This window comes from Python bivittatus, unplaced genomic scaffold (assembly GCF_059951505.1).
Source record: "Python bivittatus isolate LINGU-HERP-01145 unplaced genomic scaffold, Pbiv_v1 ctg000340_np1212, whole genome shotgun sequence".
NCBI classification, from domain to species: Eukaryota; Metazoa; Chordata; class Lepidosauria; order Squamata; family Pythonidae; genus Python; species Python bivittatus.
This window is the reverse complement of record NW_028277056.1, coordinates 11,522,595-11,537,793: the sequence shown is the minus strand read 5'-3', so window position 1 is coordinate 11,537,793 and position 15,199 is coordinate 11,522,595. Positions and strand designations below refer to the sequence as shown.

At 40.0% G+C, this 15,199-nt stretch overlaps 1 protein-coding gene across 3 annotated transcripts in view; it reads right to left on the bottom strand.

The window, feature by feature from the left end:
• FAT3 (FAT atypical cadherin 3) overlaps positions 1 to 15,199 on the bottom strand; it is a 477,600-nt gene that overhangs the window by 347,965 nt on the left and 114,436 nt on the right. For all 3 annotated transcript variants that reach the window (XM_088140551.1, XM_088140550.1, XM_088140552.1), the window contains exon 2: positions 7,065 to 10,373. In XM_088140551.1, coding sequence (XP_087996677.1) covers positions 7,065 to 10,356 — 3,292 coding nt within the window. In that variant the 5' untranslated portion in view covers positions 10,357 to 10,373. The remainder of the gene's footprint in view (positions 1 to 7,064; positions 10,374 to 15,199) is intronic.

Genomic DNA, 15,199 nt, shown 5'->3' with positions numbered 1-15,199 from the left:
CTGAGTCATAGACAGGTGCTATATTCCCCCACCCCCCTTCTAAAGGACCTCTTCTCCCTCAAATCTAAAGCATTGCACAGTCATATCTGCAAACTCCTCTGTAAAACAGCCCATACTACTTCTCTCACATCTCTATAATAGTCTACTCAACAATGACCAAAAGTTTGGGTAACTGCTCTTCTCTCCCCATTATTTTGACATAAATATATATTTAAGGGTGCTATGCTATAATGATGCAGTCATTAACCCTAACAGGAGTTGCAGAGGGAGAGATGGGTCATTCTTTGGGACCTTGTTCAACCACAGTGTTGGCCAGAGTTCCCTGAAATTCACTTGCTCAAGAAACGTGCTTAGATTCGATTATGGGAGTGAACAGCCCTAATGAACACTTTTTAGCCTCAGATGTGAATTGGATTACCGTTATTCTTTAGTAACTGCATCCCCTTAAACATCATGATATAATTCTTGGTGTAAAAAAATAATCTGTATTTGAACAGATTCAGGATAAAACAAATGCAAAAAAATGCTATTTGCAAAAAAAAAAGTGATTTTTTTTTTTTTAAATAGTTATGTGGAACTGACATGGACTGGAAGCAAACTGACTTATAGTTCCATGCACAGCTTCTTCCCTAGAAGTGATAAACTAGTGGATCGTGGATTGGTGATGGACCACCCTCCCCCCTTTCCCTGGCCAGAGCTTGCATACCTGTTCAGCCCACCCCTTCCCTATGTTCACTGCCAGTTAGTTTGCTTGTTTATATGTCACATTTATATAGCCACCCATCTCACGCAAGTGACTCTGGGCAGCGTACAACAATTGGCCAAACTAGAGTCACTTGCTAGCAACCTCCCCACATTCATCACTAATCACTGCTTTTGAAAACACGGATCAATTGCTGAAAACTGGTTCACTTACACATCCAGTACAAGCAGCAATATGAATGGGTTTCAAGAGCAGTTATTGACTATGCGGCTCCATGGTTTAGCATAGCCATATTGGCTATGCTAAACCATGATCTCACCCCCAAAGAACAAAACATATGGCAATGGCTATTGAAAAAGCAGGATTTCTTTTAATTGCCTCTTAGGTAAAAATCCACACTGACCTTGTAAAATTATTTTTAGTCTATTTGCCAAAATCATTGTAAATAATTTATAGTCATTATTTAGTAATGATATTGGTCTGTAATTTTTGCATAGGTTTAAGCCCTGTCCCTCTTTGGGTATCAATGTAATATTAGCTTCTCTCCAAGACTGTGGCATCCCATCTCCTTGTAAAATACAGCTCATTGTATTTTGAAGAAGCTGTAAAATTTCATCCTCAAAACATTTATAATAAGACCCTGGTAGTCCATCTGGCCTGGCTGCTTTTCCCAATTTAATCTTTTTTATAGCTTCTGAAAGTTCCATTATTGTTATAGGTCCATTCATGTCTTTGGGGCTCGAAAACCACTCTCCTTTAGTTCCTTAGTACTTCAAGAGATTTCTACTGAAAAATATTCTTCATCAGCAAGTTTGTAGTAAGAGTTGTTATTATTAAAATCACAGGGGCACAAAATTAATTCAAGTGGTAAAGAAATAGTCAACTTGGAATTAAAATTGTGGTGACAGAGTTATCTTTTTAAAAGCCTTTAAAAATGGAGGGGATAGGAAGGCATACACAAATGCAGTTGTAATCATTTAACTTATCTGCCAAAAATTGAACTCCCATATTCTCTTAAGGATGAAACAGACGAAGGGAACATTTGCTTAAGTAGATGGCCCTGGCATTTTCTGAATGTTTAGTGTGCACAAGGATTGAGGAAAAACTGCCTTATTCCTTTATCTAGTACAATCAAAATGCATGGGACTCCCATTATTTCCAAATAATTTGCCCAAATTCCTACCTAGAAAATATCAGGCTTCAGAAGACTGAGATAATATCTGAAGAAATTGCCCTGATAGACTCCAGATATGGATGGGTGCATTCACATATGCCAACACAAAATTGTATGGCCTTCCGCAACTAACTTATTAAAGAGGACCTCAATATGAGATAATATGTTTAACAGAAATGGTTATTGCAGCCCACTTTTTGTAACAGTAAGAATAATAAAAATTGCTTTTACTTTTTTTATTTATTTCCCCTTCCCATTTTTGCTTAGCTGCACAAGTTTCCAGGAATCTTATAAATAAGCCGCAGCCAAGGTCAGTTCCAAGTAGTTCCAAAGAGCAACACATAAAATAAATAGATCTCTCTTCTTAACAATTATTTCAAGCCAGTGACTTTTACAGCTGATTTATTGTTCAATAGGGTTTTCAGTCTGCCACTATCTTAAAAGAAGTTCTCCCATCATTTCTGCCCATTAAGCGGAGTTATCTTCCCTTGGAATGTGCAATTAAGGACTGCTAGATATATTCTAGAATTCACTCTCAATTTTCTCAAGTAATATGTGAAAACCTAGATGGTGCCCCACATTGAAGGAAACATTGTCCAGAATCCTTGGTGATGCACAAGGTTTTCAAAACCAACTTCTCCAAGACAGATTTTTTTTTTTCAGTCTTCAAGCAAATGCCACAGGAACCTTGTCAAAACGACTATCCATGTAGTTCAGAACCGACTGACAATGTTTCATTAAGCGTTTCTTTTGCCCTATCAGAAGATATCAGAGATTGATCCTGAGTATCTTTGTGTCTAAACATTGAGCTACCGGGATGTGGAAGGATGCTTCAGATATTGGATGGATACCTCAATGTTGTGTGTCATGCTCCAATCAACCACAATTTAAAAGACTATAGGGCAGAAAAGCCTCTCTGGTTGATATCAGTAAACGGGCAGGATTATACTGGAGGAGATATTCTCTGATGTAATCCTGTTTAATCTCCAATCCTACCTCCTATTTTATGTGAATCTATCTCCTATCTGAGAGCCTCTGCATTAAAACATGATGCAGAGCAACAGGGATGGGAAACGATATTACTTGCAAGACTGATGTCAACCCCACTAGGTAGACCAGTTCAGGAAATCAACTCCACAGAAAGGAGGAGGCTAACAGAATCATAGAATCATAGGGTTGGAAGGGATCTTGGAGGTCTCCTAGTCCAACCCCCTGCCCAACTTTTACTGAAATTGACTACAATAACAGAATCTTGCAAGTCTGATTGTGCTGTACCTCCTCCTCCTTATAGTTCAGTGACTTAGGAAGGTGTCTGCCTGATCCACTTCTGAATGTTATCTCATTGTTCTGGACTTAATAAATGCCTCATTCCCTTTTGTCTAGGCAATGGTTCCTGCAATTTCCACCAATTGTCATCTTCCTTACTCTCTACAGTTACAGATGTCTCATGAACCCACCAACCACCCTTCAAAAGGCAATACAGCAGCAAGATCTCCCCAGTCAGCAAATGGGCAGGATTGCATAGGAGACTGTCCTTCAGAGATCTTGATTCACAGCAACACATTCTAAAAGATCAATTCTGAGAAAAAAGGCATATATAAGGACTATAAATAAGCATAATGTAAGAAGATCTCTTGAGAGATAAGTCAAAGAGCAATTTAAAAGTGTGTCTTCACAGTGGTGAATCAGATATCTGCCAAAAGCCAAAGGCAGTGGAGCATGTCAGTGTTAGCTTTCTCCCACTGGTACTTACCAGTAACCTTCTTCCAAAGACATACTGCCTCTGACCATAGAGGTAATTTATATCCATTATGACTATTAGCCATTGATAGCCTTATTCTTCATGATGCCCTGTGTGAAGAAGCATTTTCTCTTCCCTTCCCTAAATCTCTCACCATGCAGTTTCTTTGGGGGATCCCAGGTTCCAATATGAATATAGAGGGAATAACTCACTACCCCCCATCTCCTGCTGTGTGTAATTCTATAAACTTCAACCATATTCTTTCTGAGAAACAAGCTACGTGCGTGTCTCTCTGCATGGGTCTTTCGTTCTCAATTGAGGAAGCCCATTTTTATGATGATCCCAATTTATAGGCAGAAGGAGCTTATCCTTCACTTCCTAAATGCAATGTGGTTCGTATTTCCCCACCAACAGAAGTACACTTATGAGACATAAAAAAAGCCCCCCCGATTTGGGATAATTGAGAAAACAATGACTGTGAGGGCATGTATTGACCCTTCCCTTAAACTTAGAGTTCCATGTATTGTTAAATCTTCTCAGGTATTCTGGCTGCCCTTTTCTACTCCTTTTCCAGAGTCACATGATATATATGCGTCTGTTCGTGCATTATGTATACGTACAAACTTCTTGAAAACATTCTCCAGATGACGCAGAGAAACACATTTCCATTCTGACCACTGCTGGGTTTCAAACGCAGAAGCCTTTGAAAGACTTTGTCATCCAAAAGCTAGATTTTTGGACAGTGGGATTTCTAACTGTGCTGCCAATACACAATCCAAGGGTTAACACAGCCTCTCAAAAGAGGTTTTACAGTATATGTTTTCACTTGTTTTTTTTAATAAACCAGACCCCAGAGTGTATACAGCTGTCTCGCTTTCATAATCAACCTTGAATATTGGTGTCTGATTAAATAGCTTGAGACTTTTCGTACTTTTAGACCAAACAGAAAAATTATAGGCCTTCAGAGAACAAAATGCATCTTTACCATCAACCATACTGACGCCATTATCTACTCCTCTATTTAAGAAACATGTTCTAGGCCATATTAACCCCCTGCGTTACAAACAGTACACGGGACCTTTTTTAATGGTGTAATTCCTGAGAGTTTCTATGTATGTTATATGTTGCTTTAAAATAGTCCTTGATGCAGAACACATAAGATCTTTTTTTTCAAAAAGACAACAACATCTGATAGTTACATTGCAGATAATTATCATATTGTTACTTTGCAGAGAGGAAAGTTTTGAAGATGGCATGGAGCCTGGTTATCTGAGGGAACGCCTATCTCTAAGTGTTTCTGCCCACCCAGTATGTCTGAGCATAATGGGTACACTCCAGTCCTCTCAGATAAACAATGTCATCTTGTGGGACCAAGAAAGTGTGCCTTCTCTGTCAGCAACCCCAGAAATATGGACAGCACCCACCCTCCTGGGCTCCCAGAAAACCCTGAAGACCTGCCCCTGTTCCCAGGTCTGGGGTTAATGTGTTCATGGGCCCTTCTTGTGTTTTTATTTTAAGCCTGGGCTGCCTGTACTGTTTTTATGTTTTTTAATTGCTTTAACTCTTTATTTGGATTTTGTAAGCCACTCAGAGTCTACTGGAGTAGGCAACCAAAACAAATCATAATAAAAAACAACAACAAGCAACTCTGTAACTGATATGGCCATATGACACATCTGAGCAGGGTTGAGATTTTCTCCCCCATTTGGGGGTGATGTATTTTTGGAGATTTTCTTAGTTTTTGAACTATCTTAGCCTACCGTGTTGCATGTTTTCTATCACAAAATGGTGAAGAGCCATTCTGGGATAGAAAAATTCATGTTTAAAAAGGTTGGAAGGGTTCCAGCAGCCAAAAAAAACAAACAAACCCCTAGTTAGGAGACCACATAACCTGAGATGTCAGCTTGCCTAATTGTTATAGAAGAGGATAGGCAATTAAAATGTGGCTGAGATTTTGTTGGCAATGCAGATTCCTAAGAGCACCACCAAAGGATGGTAGAGTTCTTCAGTATCAGATGGTGTAGAAAAACTGATCAATAAGATTCTTGATGGGTATCGGTCAGTGGTGGAGATGTCAACATCTGCAAGACGATCAGCAAAGCATCACAATCCAAATCCTGCCTTTTTTGTATGTAAAAATCACGACACCAGAAATACAGAGTGAACCTTTTCTTCTTGGTGCCTGGGGAATGGCTGAGCCTCTGAATTTTCCCTAGGCCCCAAGAAACACAACTGAATTTCCCACTGAGAACCACCATATGATATGTCTTCCTGTTTTAAAAGCTTTCAATCATGTCTTTGGCATAAAAAAGACAGTAAGAGAAAGGAGATAATAATGAATTGGTGCCCTCTGTTCCCTCCCAGTCTTAGGGCAGAGCTTAATGCAAAGCTAGTTCTTAATGAAATTTCTTCAAAATGCAAAGTAATGACTTCTAATTTCCTCACTTAATCTAATGTTACAGCTACTCCATTAATGCCAGCACCTATTAGATACTTAACAACCAGCTTGTTTAGCTGCAATTTTATCATATGGATGCATCCTCTCTGCCTTTCCCTCCCCTGATTTTGATAATGTTCAGTAATGGCAGTGGGGAAGAATCATAATTTAAATATCTGAAAGCCTTCAGACCCTTAATCACCTCTGGAAAATGAGAACGTTCAATACCTTTTGCATTAAAAAAAATAAAAGAAGCACGAAGTTCAAATGTCTAGCTTCTTTCTACACTTAACTTAATTCTAGATTAATCAATGCTGATTCTGAATTACCATATTCCTATTCTGCATATTTTATTGGTTATTTAAAAAAGCCCCTCTAGTAATATAATAAAGAACAATGCATCAGCCAAGGTAATCATCTTTGGTCCATCAATCTGACAGTCCACTCTGCGCTTCTAATTTTGCTGTATCAGACTTCATGTTTTTGATGGGGTCAAGAGCGTACAGACTGTCTAACAGACTGGGCTGCATAATGTACAGTTGTCACCCCATAATACCCCGTAGTAATAGAGTCACACAGAGGCACCATTTGCTTTTTGCTTAGAACAGAGAGGTGGCAAAGGGAAGTTTGCAATTTTGTGTCTCTGCCGGGGCAGATGTAACTGAACAGTCAATCACTGTCATTACAATTGGAAAATATATGCAGGCAGAAACTTAAACAACACTTTCATCAACCAGCACCTAGCTTTCCTACTATAACCAAGAGAGAGAGACAAGCACACAGAAACATGTCTATGCATCAGTTCCCTACAGCCAGGCTAGATTCAAATACATACTTGCCCCTTAGGGAAATTTCCAATTCAGTTATATCATGGGGCTCCTGTATAAACTGCCGTATCAAGGGTGACAATGCCACTTCTGTCATTCTGCAGGGCGGACAGAAATCATGGCTTTGGCTCAGATGGAACACCTTTACTTATACATTGCAGAGAGAAGAAGGATCCACCTACCAGTTTCTTCGTCTATGTTAAAACGTCCAAGTCCACTGCCATCCCGGATGGAGTACTGAATCTCACCATCTCTGCCGGTGTCATCATCCCTAGCATTAACTTGCAAAACACTTGTACCAATCCGTGAATTTTCCTTCACGGATCCAATGACTACAAAGTCAGAAAAATAAGGAGTGTAGAGATTTTCATTCACATCCACCACTTCGACTTCCACAAAGGAAATGGAGGATAAGGAAACTGGACGTCCCTTATCCTTGGCTCGTACTGTTAAGTTGTAGAACTGCTGCTTCTCGTAATCAAGTTCTTTACTGAGACGGATGGCACCGCTGGATTTGTCTATTTCAAATCTCCCATTGTAATCGTTCACCAAAGAATAGCGTACTTGTCCTCCAAGACCAAGATCTGGATCTTGAGTTTCAAGCCAAGCAATGACTGTGCCAACAGGTAAATCTTCCAAGACTTTCACACTATAGCTGGGTGGTATGAAAACTGGAGCACAATCATTGACATCATCCAAAAAAACCTTCAAGGGGACAACAGAAAATTGCTGGTGCCCATTCTCTGCTCTATCTCTTGCCTCTATGTTTAATGTAAAATTTGCCTTGGCTTCCCTGTCCAAATTATCTCCTACGTAAATTATCCCTGTGGAGTTATTGATTACAAATTGTTGTGTGTCTGTCAAGATAGAGTAACTCACTTCTCCGTTTGCTCCCAGATCTCGGTCCCTGGCCTCTACCTGGATAATCTCGACACCAATACTTGTACTTTCCAAAATATTAACTGTGTAACTTTCCTGCAAAAAAACAGGCTTGTTATCATTTGCATCTTCCACAGTTATGGTGAGTAATCTCCATGTGGCTTTCTGAGGGTTGCCTAAATCATAAATGGTAATATTAAGAAGATACAGTTCTGTCTTCTCACGATCCATGGCCATAAGGACCTTAAGCAGACCAGTCTCCATTTCAAGATTAAAACAGCTGTCAGTATTGCCAGATGATATGGTATAGAGGACCTTCCCATTAAAGCCAGAATCAGCATCATAGGCCTTGATTCGATATATGGTAGCACCAACAGGAAGGTCTTCTCTGACTGATATGTCAGAGGGAAAGGATTTATCAAAATGTGGAGCCTGCCTGTTCACAGAATAAAAATCAAGGAAGCCATCTTCTGAATTAAGTTTCACGTTGGCTTTGGCCTTTTTCAGCAGCTTCTCTGCCAGCCTCTGAGCAACCCTTGTCTCTCTACAGCTAAAGGTCTTGGAAGAGACTTTTCCATGAACTACCGAAATGTTGACAAACATAGAGTCAGCAAAATACTCCCCATCGGTTGCTGTTATCCGAAGTCCAAAATTGCTGGTCTTGATGCCAGCACCGGCTAGAGACTTTTTAAGCTGTAGAACTCCTGAGTCTGGATTCAGGTAAAAAAAACCCAATTCATTACCTGAAATGATTTTGTACTTCACAAGCTCCATTTCATCAATATCTATAGCAGACACAGCTGTGATATGCCCACCAACGGGAAAATCTGATGAGATGACTCCTTGACAAGCCACCTTTTCAAACAGTGGCTTGTTATCGTTCACGTTGCCTATGATGATTGTGACATTAACCTCACTTTCATGGCGGTAAGGTGAGCCCCAATCGGAAGCCCTCACAATAAATCGGTAATTCTCTGGAGATGACTCAAAATCCAGTTCTTCAGATGTGCTAATAACCCCAGTAAACTGGTTGATGGAAAAGGGGAGTGAATTTAAACTAGCAATGCTGTATGTGATATAGCCATTTTCCCCCCGGTCCTTATCAAAGGCAGAAATTGATAGAATATTAGTCCCCACAGGGACACTTTCATTGATATAGGAGCTGTATGAAGGCTGGGTGAACTCTGGAATATGATCATTGGCATCTTCAATCCTTACAGTAACAGGTGCTTTTAAGTCCCCGTCTTTATTTGTTACTTCTAAGTCATACAATTCCTTGTCAACAATTTTTAAAGGATGTGCTGTGGTAAGTAGACCTGTCCTGGGATTTATCTTAAAATATTCAGCATCTTCATTGGGAGTTAATTTATATTCTTCCCCCTGGGTTTCTGGTGTTAATTTAACTATGGCAACAACTACTCCAGGAGGAGAAAATTCACTGATTGCTACATCATACATTTCCTTTTCAAACTTGACTGGACTCACGTCTCTCTTGGGACTGGTAATATGGACCAGTTTCATAGCTGAAAACTTTTGAGGAGACCCCTTGTCTTTGGCTTGCAAAGTAAGATTGTAACCATAAGGAACACTGTCCCAATCAATGGCCTTTTTCTCTTTGATTTTATACTCATTCATCCATCTCCCCTCCTTAACCAACTGAAAGTGCTCCAAGGGATCTCCAGCAACAATAGAAACAGATTCAATTTCACCATTAGCACCTTCGTCTATATCATCAACATTAATAACAGCATACGTAGACTCCTTATCCAAAGGGAAGGGAACATGCGTTACTACATTAATAGTTGGGGCGTGCTCATTTATACGTTCAATATGTATATAAAGTTTGGCAGTGCTGCTTACTCCATTGTTACCATACAGCTTCATCCCACGGTCCACAGCCAAAACTTCAAGGTCATATCGGTTTTTCTCATCATAGTTTAGCCTGCCACTTAAGGAGATAACCCCACTGGTGGGATGGACTGAGAAGAGATCAACTTTATTTTTGAAGTAGTAATAAAATTCACCATTAGAACCAATATCAGCATCTGTTGCAGTAACCTGTGCGATACTAGTCCTCAAAGGTGTGCTTTCAGCTATTGTTACAGAATAGGTGGTAGGTGAAAATAAAGGCCGTAAATCATTCATGTCCAAAACCTGTATGTTCACTTTTGTCCATGCTTCCAAGTCTTCTCCCCGGACAGAACCTTTTATTATCAATAAATAATTGTCCTGGATTTCTCGATTCAGTATGGCGGAATTTCCTCCTTTAGTTCTTATCCTAAGGAAACAAAAATCAGCTATTGCAACTTCCTCTGCTTTGAAAAAACCTTCATCATCACCAGATACTATCCTGTACTTGATGTCCCAAGAAAAGTCAGCTGTAGCAATGCCCATTCTGCTTTGACTGTTCAAGTAAGTCCGTGCCGCTGAGTTTTCGTACACTGTGGTGTTGTAAATGGAATGTGTAAAGTGGAAGCCCAGTGGTAAATTCCCTTGAAGGCCATGACAGATGTTAGCCAGAAGCTGAACAAGCAGGAAGATGAGGCCAGATGCAGGGGCCAAAGGATATGACCAGTGGCCCATATTCTTCTCCATCACATCATTCTTTCATCCTTTAAAAATAAGCAAAAAGAGGGCACTGATTAGCAAGAAATATGGTTTGACCTAGGAAATTGTTTTTAAAATTGTATAAATGGAATCAGTTTTGCTTTCCAAATCACCTACCAAATTCTAACAGAAGCTATATTCCACCAAGCTGAAAGTTACCTATCTGCCAGAAAGAAGCTTTACAATTCTCAAATTACAATTGTTTGTAAGAGTCATGTATATGAGTTAGGCGACTATAAAAAATTGAATAATAAACTTCTTTTTATAGCCTCAGACCAGTGGTAAAAATACATCAGAGTGCCTGATAGGTGGACAACTACAACTGGTAGGCTGTAATCAGTAAGGTGGGTAAGGTTCCAGCCTGTTTTAGCATTTCTCCAAGTTCAAGAGCAATATTAAAGAGTTATAGATTGCCTACTAATAGTCTACAATGGATAGTGTTAAAGAGCTCTGTAAGAATTTGACCAACCAACAGGTCACTCCTCAGATGCAACCTTTAAGCCCTCTGTTGTAAATGAATGGCAAACATTTACTGTTAGTAGATTCTACCTGCTAACCTGGCATTGGTTAAACAATGCCATGGATGCTATAGCATCCATACATATACAACCACAATACATGCATCCATACATACAATCACCATACATATCAATACATATCCAATCACCCTGCTCAATTAAATACAGAGAACCCACCAAGGTCAAAGCCTAGGTCCGCATTCCACATCTACCTCCTGGACTAATTTTTATAAAGGAATGAGCGTTTCTAGCTGCCTGCCTTTTAAATTACATGACATCAGAGCGCTATTACCTTGCCCATCTTCAACATCCAGTGAATAATACTGGGGAAAGTGGCATCTTAAAGCCTGCAAAACAAAATAACTTGTTTTGCATTTTATTTATGTTTTAAAGTAGATCCAACATTTTGCCAAGACAGTTCCCACCCCTTCATTTCATCTGCAAATACAGCCTGCTCCAAGGACTTCAGCAGGTTCTAGCATGTGTCAGACATACTCTAAGACTGGAAGATAAGCAGGATCAGGCCTAATTACTACTTGGATGGGACACCACCAGGAACACCAAAATTATAGCTATATTGGAAATGTAAAATTCCCAGAAGGAGCCAGTGGCAAATCATTTCCATATCTTATAGAAGCCTGAAATGAGATTTGTTAAAGGAAGGCTTTACGAGTTGGTGTAACATTCAGCCTTCTACAAGAGAGTAAAGCCTTCATTTAATAGAATAATAGGTGGGATAGGGGTGTCTATTAAAGCAGAATGTCCACTTTGGGATTTTTCATGCCCAAATCATACTCCTACATGAGAAAACCTACTTTCCTGATTAGACAGAATACTCATTTTCAGGAGAAGTAGCCAATATTTTCCAAACTTGATCACACACCCCCCCCACCCCCAGTTTGCAATAAAGTCTGGGCTGAAACTTGGACAAAATTAAGATCTGGCAGATTTTGTCAATTAAACTTAAGAAATGTGGATTGAAAACCAACCTAAACTGAATGGAGAACTGCTCAGAAGTCAGTCATAGAACTGTAAGAATTGGATAATATACAGTTCTGTTGATTTATCTGTTTGTTTCTGTAAGGAACAACTTTTAAATAAAATTCTCAGTGCCACTTTCAAAGACAGCTGGCATCCAAATGGAATAAAATAAAATAAAATAAAATAATTAAAACCTTACAAATTAAACACACTTGCGCACTACATGCCTGCACATCTGCAAACATACAAAATATGGTAGAAACATATGCAACAGCTAACAAGCCCGTCTAAGATAAAACCAGTTAGCAAGTCTCATTTGTTATTAGTGTTTTCTGAACAAGTAACGGCAGAAATCATTCATGCCTGCACATTTGGCTACAAACACAGATTAGTGTGGAACAGAGCCAATACACACAGCTCCCTTGACCTGCATGAGGAGACCCCTGTAACTGTTTTCTGAGGGTACGTCTACATGTCTCCACTTCTGTCTTCCCAAAGCTGAGACAGCAAGGACAGCTTGTACTGTTATATCCTGGAAATGGTATTTTCCTAATAAGAAACTCGCAGCACTGAGGCACCAATTAGTTCAGGTCACATAATTTCAGGCCACCTTTCTAATGTACATTGATTGTTTATTTGCCTGCACATGTATAAGGGTCTTTGGGTGATATATTAGGAAAATACCATTTTTCCTAAATGAGGGACACTGACGGACTCTCCCTTTCAGTCTGGTCCCCCTCCTCTTTGCCAGACCCTCAGCTCTTTTGGCTACAAAGGAGACCATAACTCTGACTCCCACAGCCTCTTCATTTTTTAAAAAATGGGCTGCTGAACCTAGAGTGGGGAAAACTTGAAACTGACAAGCCCGTGCCTGACTTACAGCATGTAACTGGAAGTGTAATTGAAAGGATTTGGTTCTGGTACTTCTGTAGCTTGCCTAGCAGGGAATTCCCTTCCCAGTAGCCACTGTTCCTAGGGAAGTTCACTGGCCACATCTCAGCTAGACAAATCCAGATGACCCCCAGATGGAAGCGTAGAGAGACAAAAACGCTAACACTTTGCTGCCACCTAGTAATTGAAAGAATGAACTATCAACCCAAAATTGTACAGGTAGTCCTCGCTTAATGTCCACTTGTTCAGCAACTACTCAAAGTTACGATGGTGTTGGACAAGGGGTAGTTACAACAGGTTCTTGTAGTTGTGGCCATCGCACTGTCCCTGCAGTCACAAGATCATGATTTGGGCACTAGATGACCTGCTTGCAATTACGATGTTGCAGTGGCCCACGGTCACATGAACACCTTTTGTGACCTTCACTGCTGGCTTCTGACAAGCAGAGGCAATGGGGTAGCCAGCAGGAGGTCACAAATGGCAATCATGTGACCACAGGACGCTGCAACTGTGTAGGATTTGCCTAATAACAGCAACTGGGACTGCTGGAACTGCCCTAGTAAGTTGGTGTGGTCACGTGACATCACCCCTTATGACTCCATTGCTTAGCGACTGAGTTCCCGGTCCCAATTACTGTTGGTAAGCGAGGACTACTTGCAAGGATTTAAAAAAAAAAAAATCAATCAATCAGTGACACAACAGGAAAGAACAAAGGAAAAAAAAAACCTGCTGTGCACAGAGTTACCAGAACATTGTGCATGGCAATCAGAAGAAACCTTTTCATCTGATGGATGACGTTGGGCAAAACTGGAATTTCAAATCATGGCAGCTGGAATGTTGTATATTAAAGGTGTTATGGACAGTAACACAGCAGAAACTCATTCCAGGTGCTTGGTAAGTGCATGTTATGGGGGCAGCACAATCTGGGATAGGATAAGTTCTCACTGACTTTTGGATGGGAAGGGAACACAGCAAAACAGCTGTCTGGATATGTTTAGATGGATTTTTCTTTTGTAAGAAAATTGACTGCTATATCTACCATTAAAGAAAAAAAAAACATCCTGAATCAGATTGACCAGTGACTCTGAAGTGTTTTGCCTTCACCTGTAATGTATAGATACTTTCTTCAGTAACTTTCTGGATCCTGCAGTTTTTAATCGGTCATATACTGAGACTCAAAAGGAAGAGGATAAAGAAATTACAAATGCTTTCCTTAGGTCAATCAACAATTCGGTTCTGGAATATCCTGACTTGAGTGTTCCTGTTTCTGATGCTTGTCTGTCTTCAAGCTGGCCCTACACAGTCCATAGTTTCAAGTCACAACAAATATGGTGAAGAAGCACAACATCCCAACTGAGGAGATACTCCAGCTGAGTTGTTGCAGTTCAGCATCTGATCATGCTTTTCAGTCACATCCTTCAACGTATGGCTACAAGTTAAGAACCAACCATGCAAATACATGCATGTCACATGTTACAGCCCAAACTACTGCAATGAATACCCGTCTCAGGATAAGACCACACATTAGATGTGCTCAAGGAACACTGCTGAAAATATCCTATAAATCTATTTGTTCTCTTGCCATGGAACACACAGACCACAGACCTTCCCTGAAGTTGCTAAGAATATGAACTGGGGAAATGAAATTCCACAATATAATGGTCTTCAATTCATTTTCTTCCAATTACCATTGTGGCTGATCATCTGCCATAGGAACACTTTTCCTATAGCGAAAAGGTGAGTTCAAAGTAGGGGAAGAAAAAAAATTATTGAACTAGCCAAACATTAGCGTAGCATTACATATGCTTTGAAAGCAAGAATTAGATTAGAAACTGTTCTTGGATAGCCTTCTTCCCCCCTCTGAATTCTTGGCTTAGCAGCTGGTCAACTGGCATTCTTGGATGCAACAAGAATCAGCTTTGTTTTCTTCATGCTTAGCAGGTAGGAAATCTAATGAGATTAGAGGTAACCAATCATAAAAGAACTGAGTGCAAATGAACAAAACTCACCCAGTAAATATGTCTCATTCAGAACCAAAGAACTCAAATGAATATTATGGTTTCAAGTGGAAGATTAAGAATGTGATTACTTGTGTGCAGCTTGGAAACATTCAAGAAGGAAGCCACAGAGAACTCCAGTGGCTTTGCTTACAGAAGCAGGAGGGGGAAGAGAAGGGAAAGAGGATCTGTTCTGAGCAATGGTGCCAACTGAAAATGGAACCCTCCAAATCCACCAGCCAAGGTGACTTTTCATTACACATAGCGCTTCCTTGACAATAGATACTACCAGCACTCTTGGAGGATTAAGTAATCTCTGCATCGTTCACCTTGTAAATGCAAATTTCCTGGGCCCAAGACAAATACTTCATTACCATATTGATGATATTTAGGACTTTCTTCTTGTCTTGGCAGAGCACTGGCATGCAACTTTACCAATGGTTA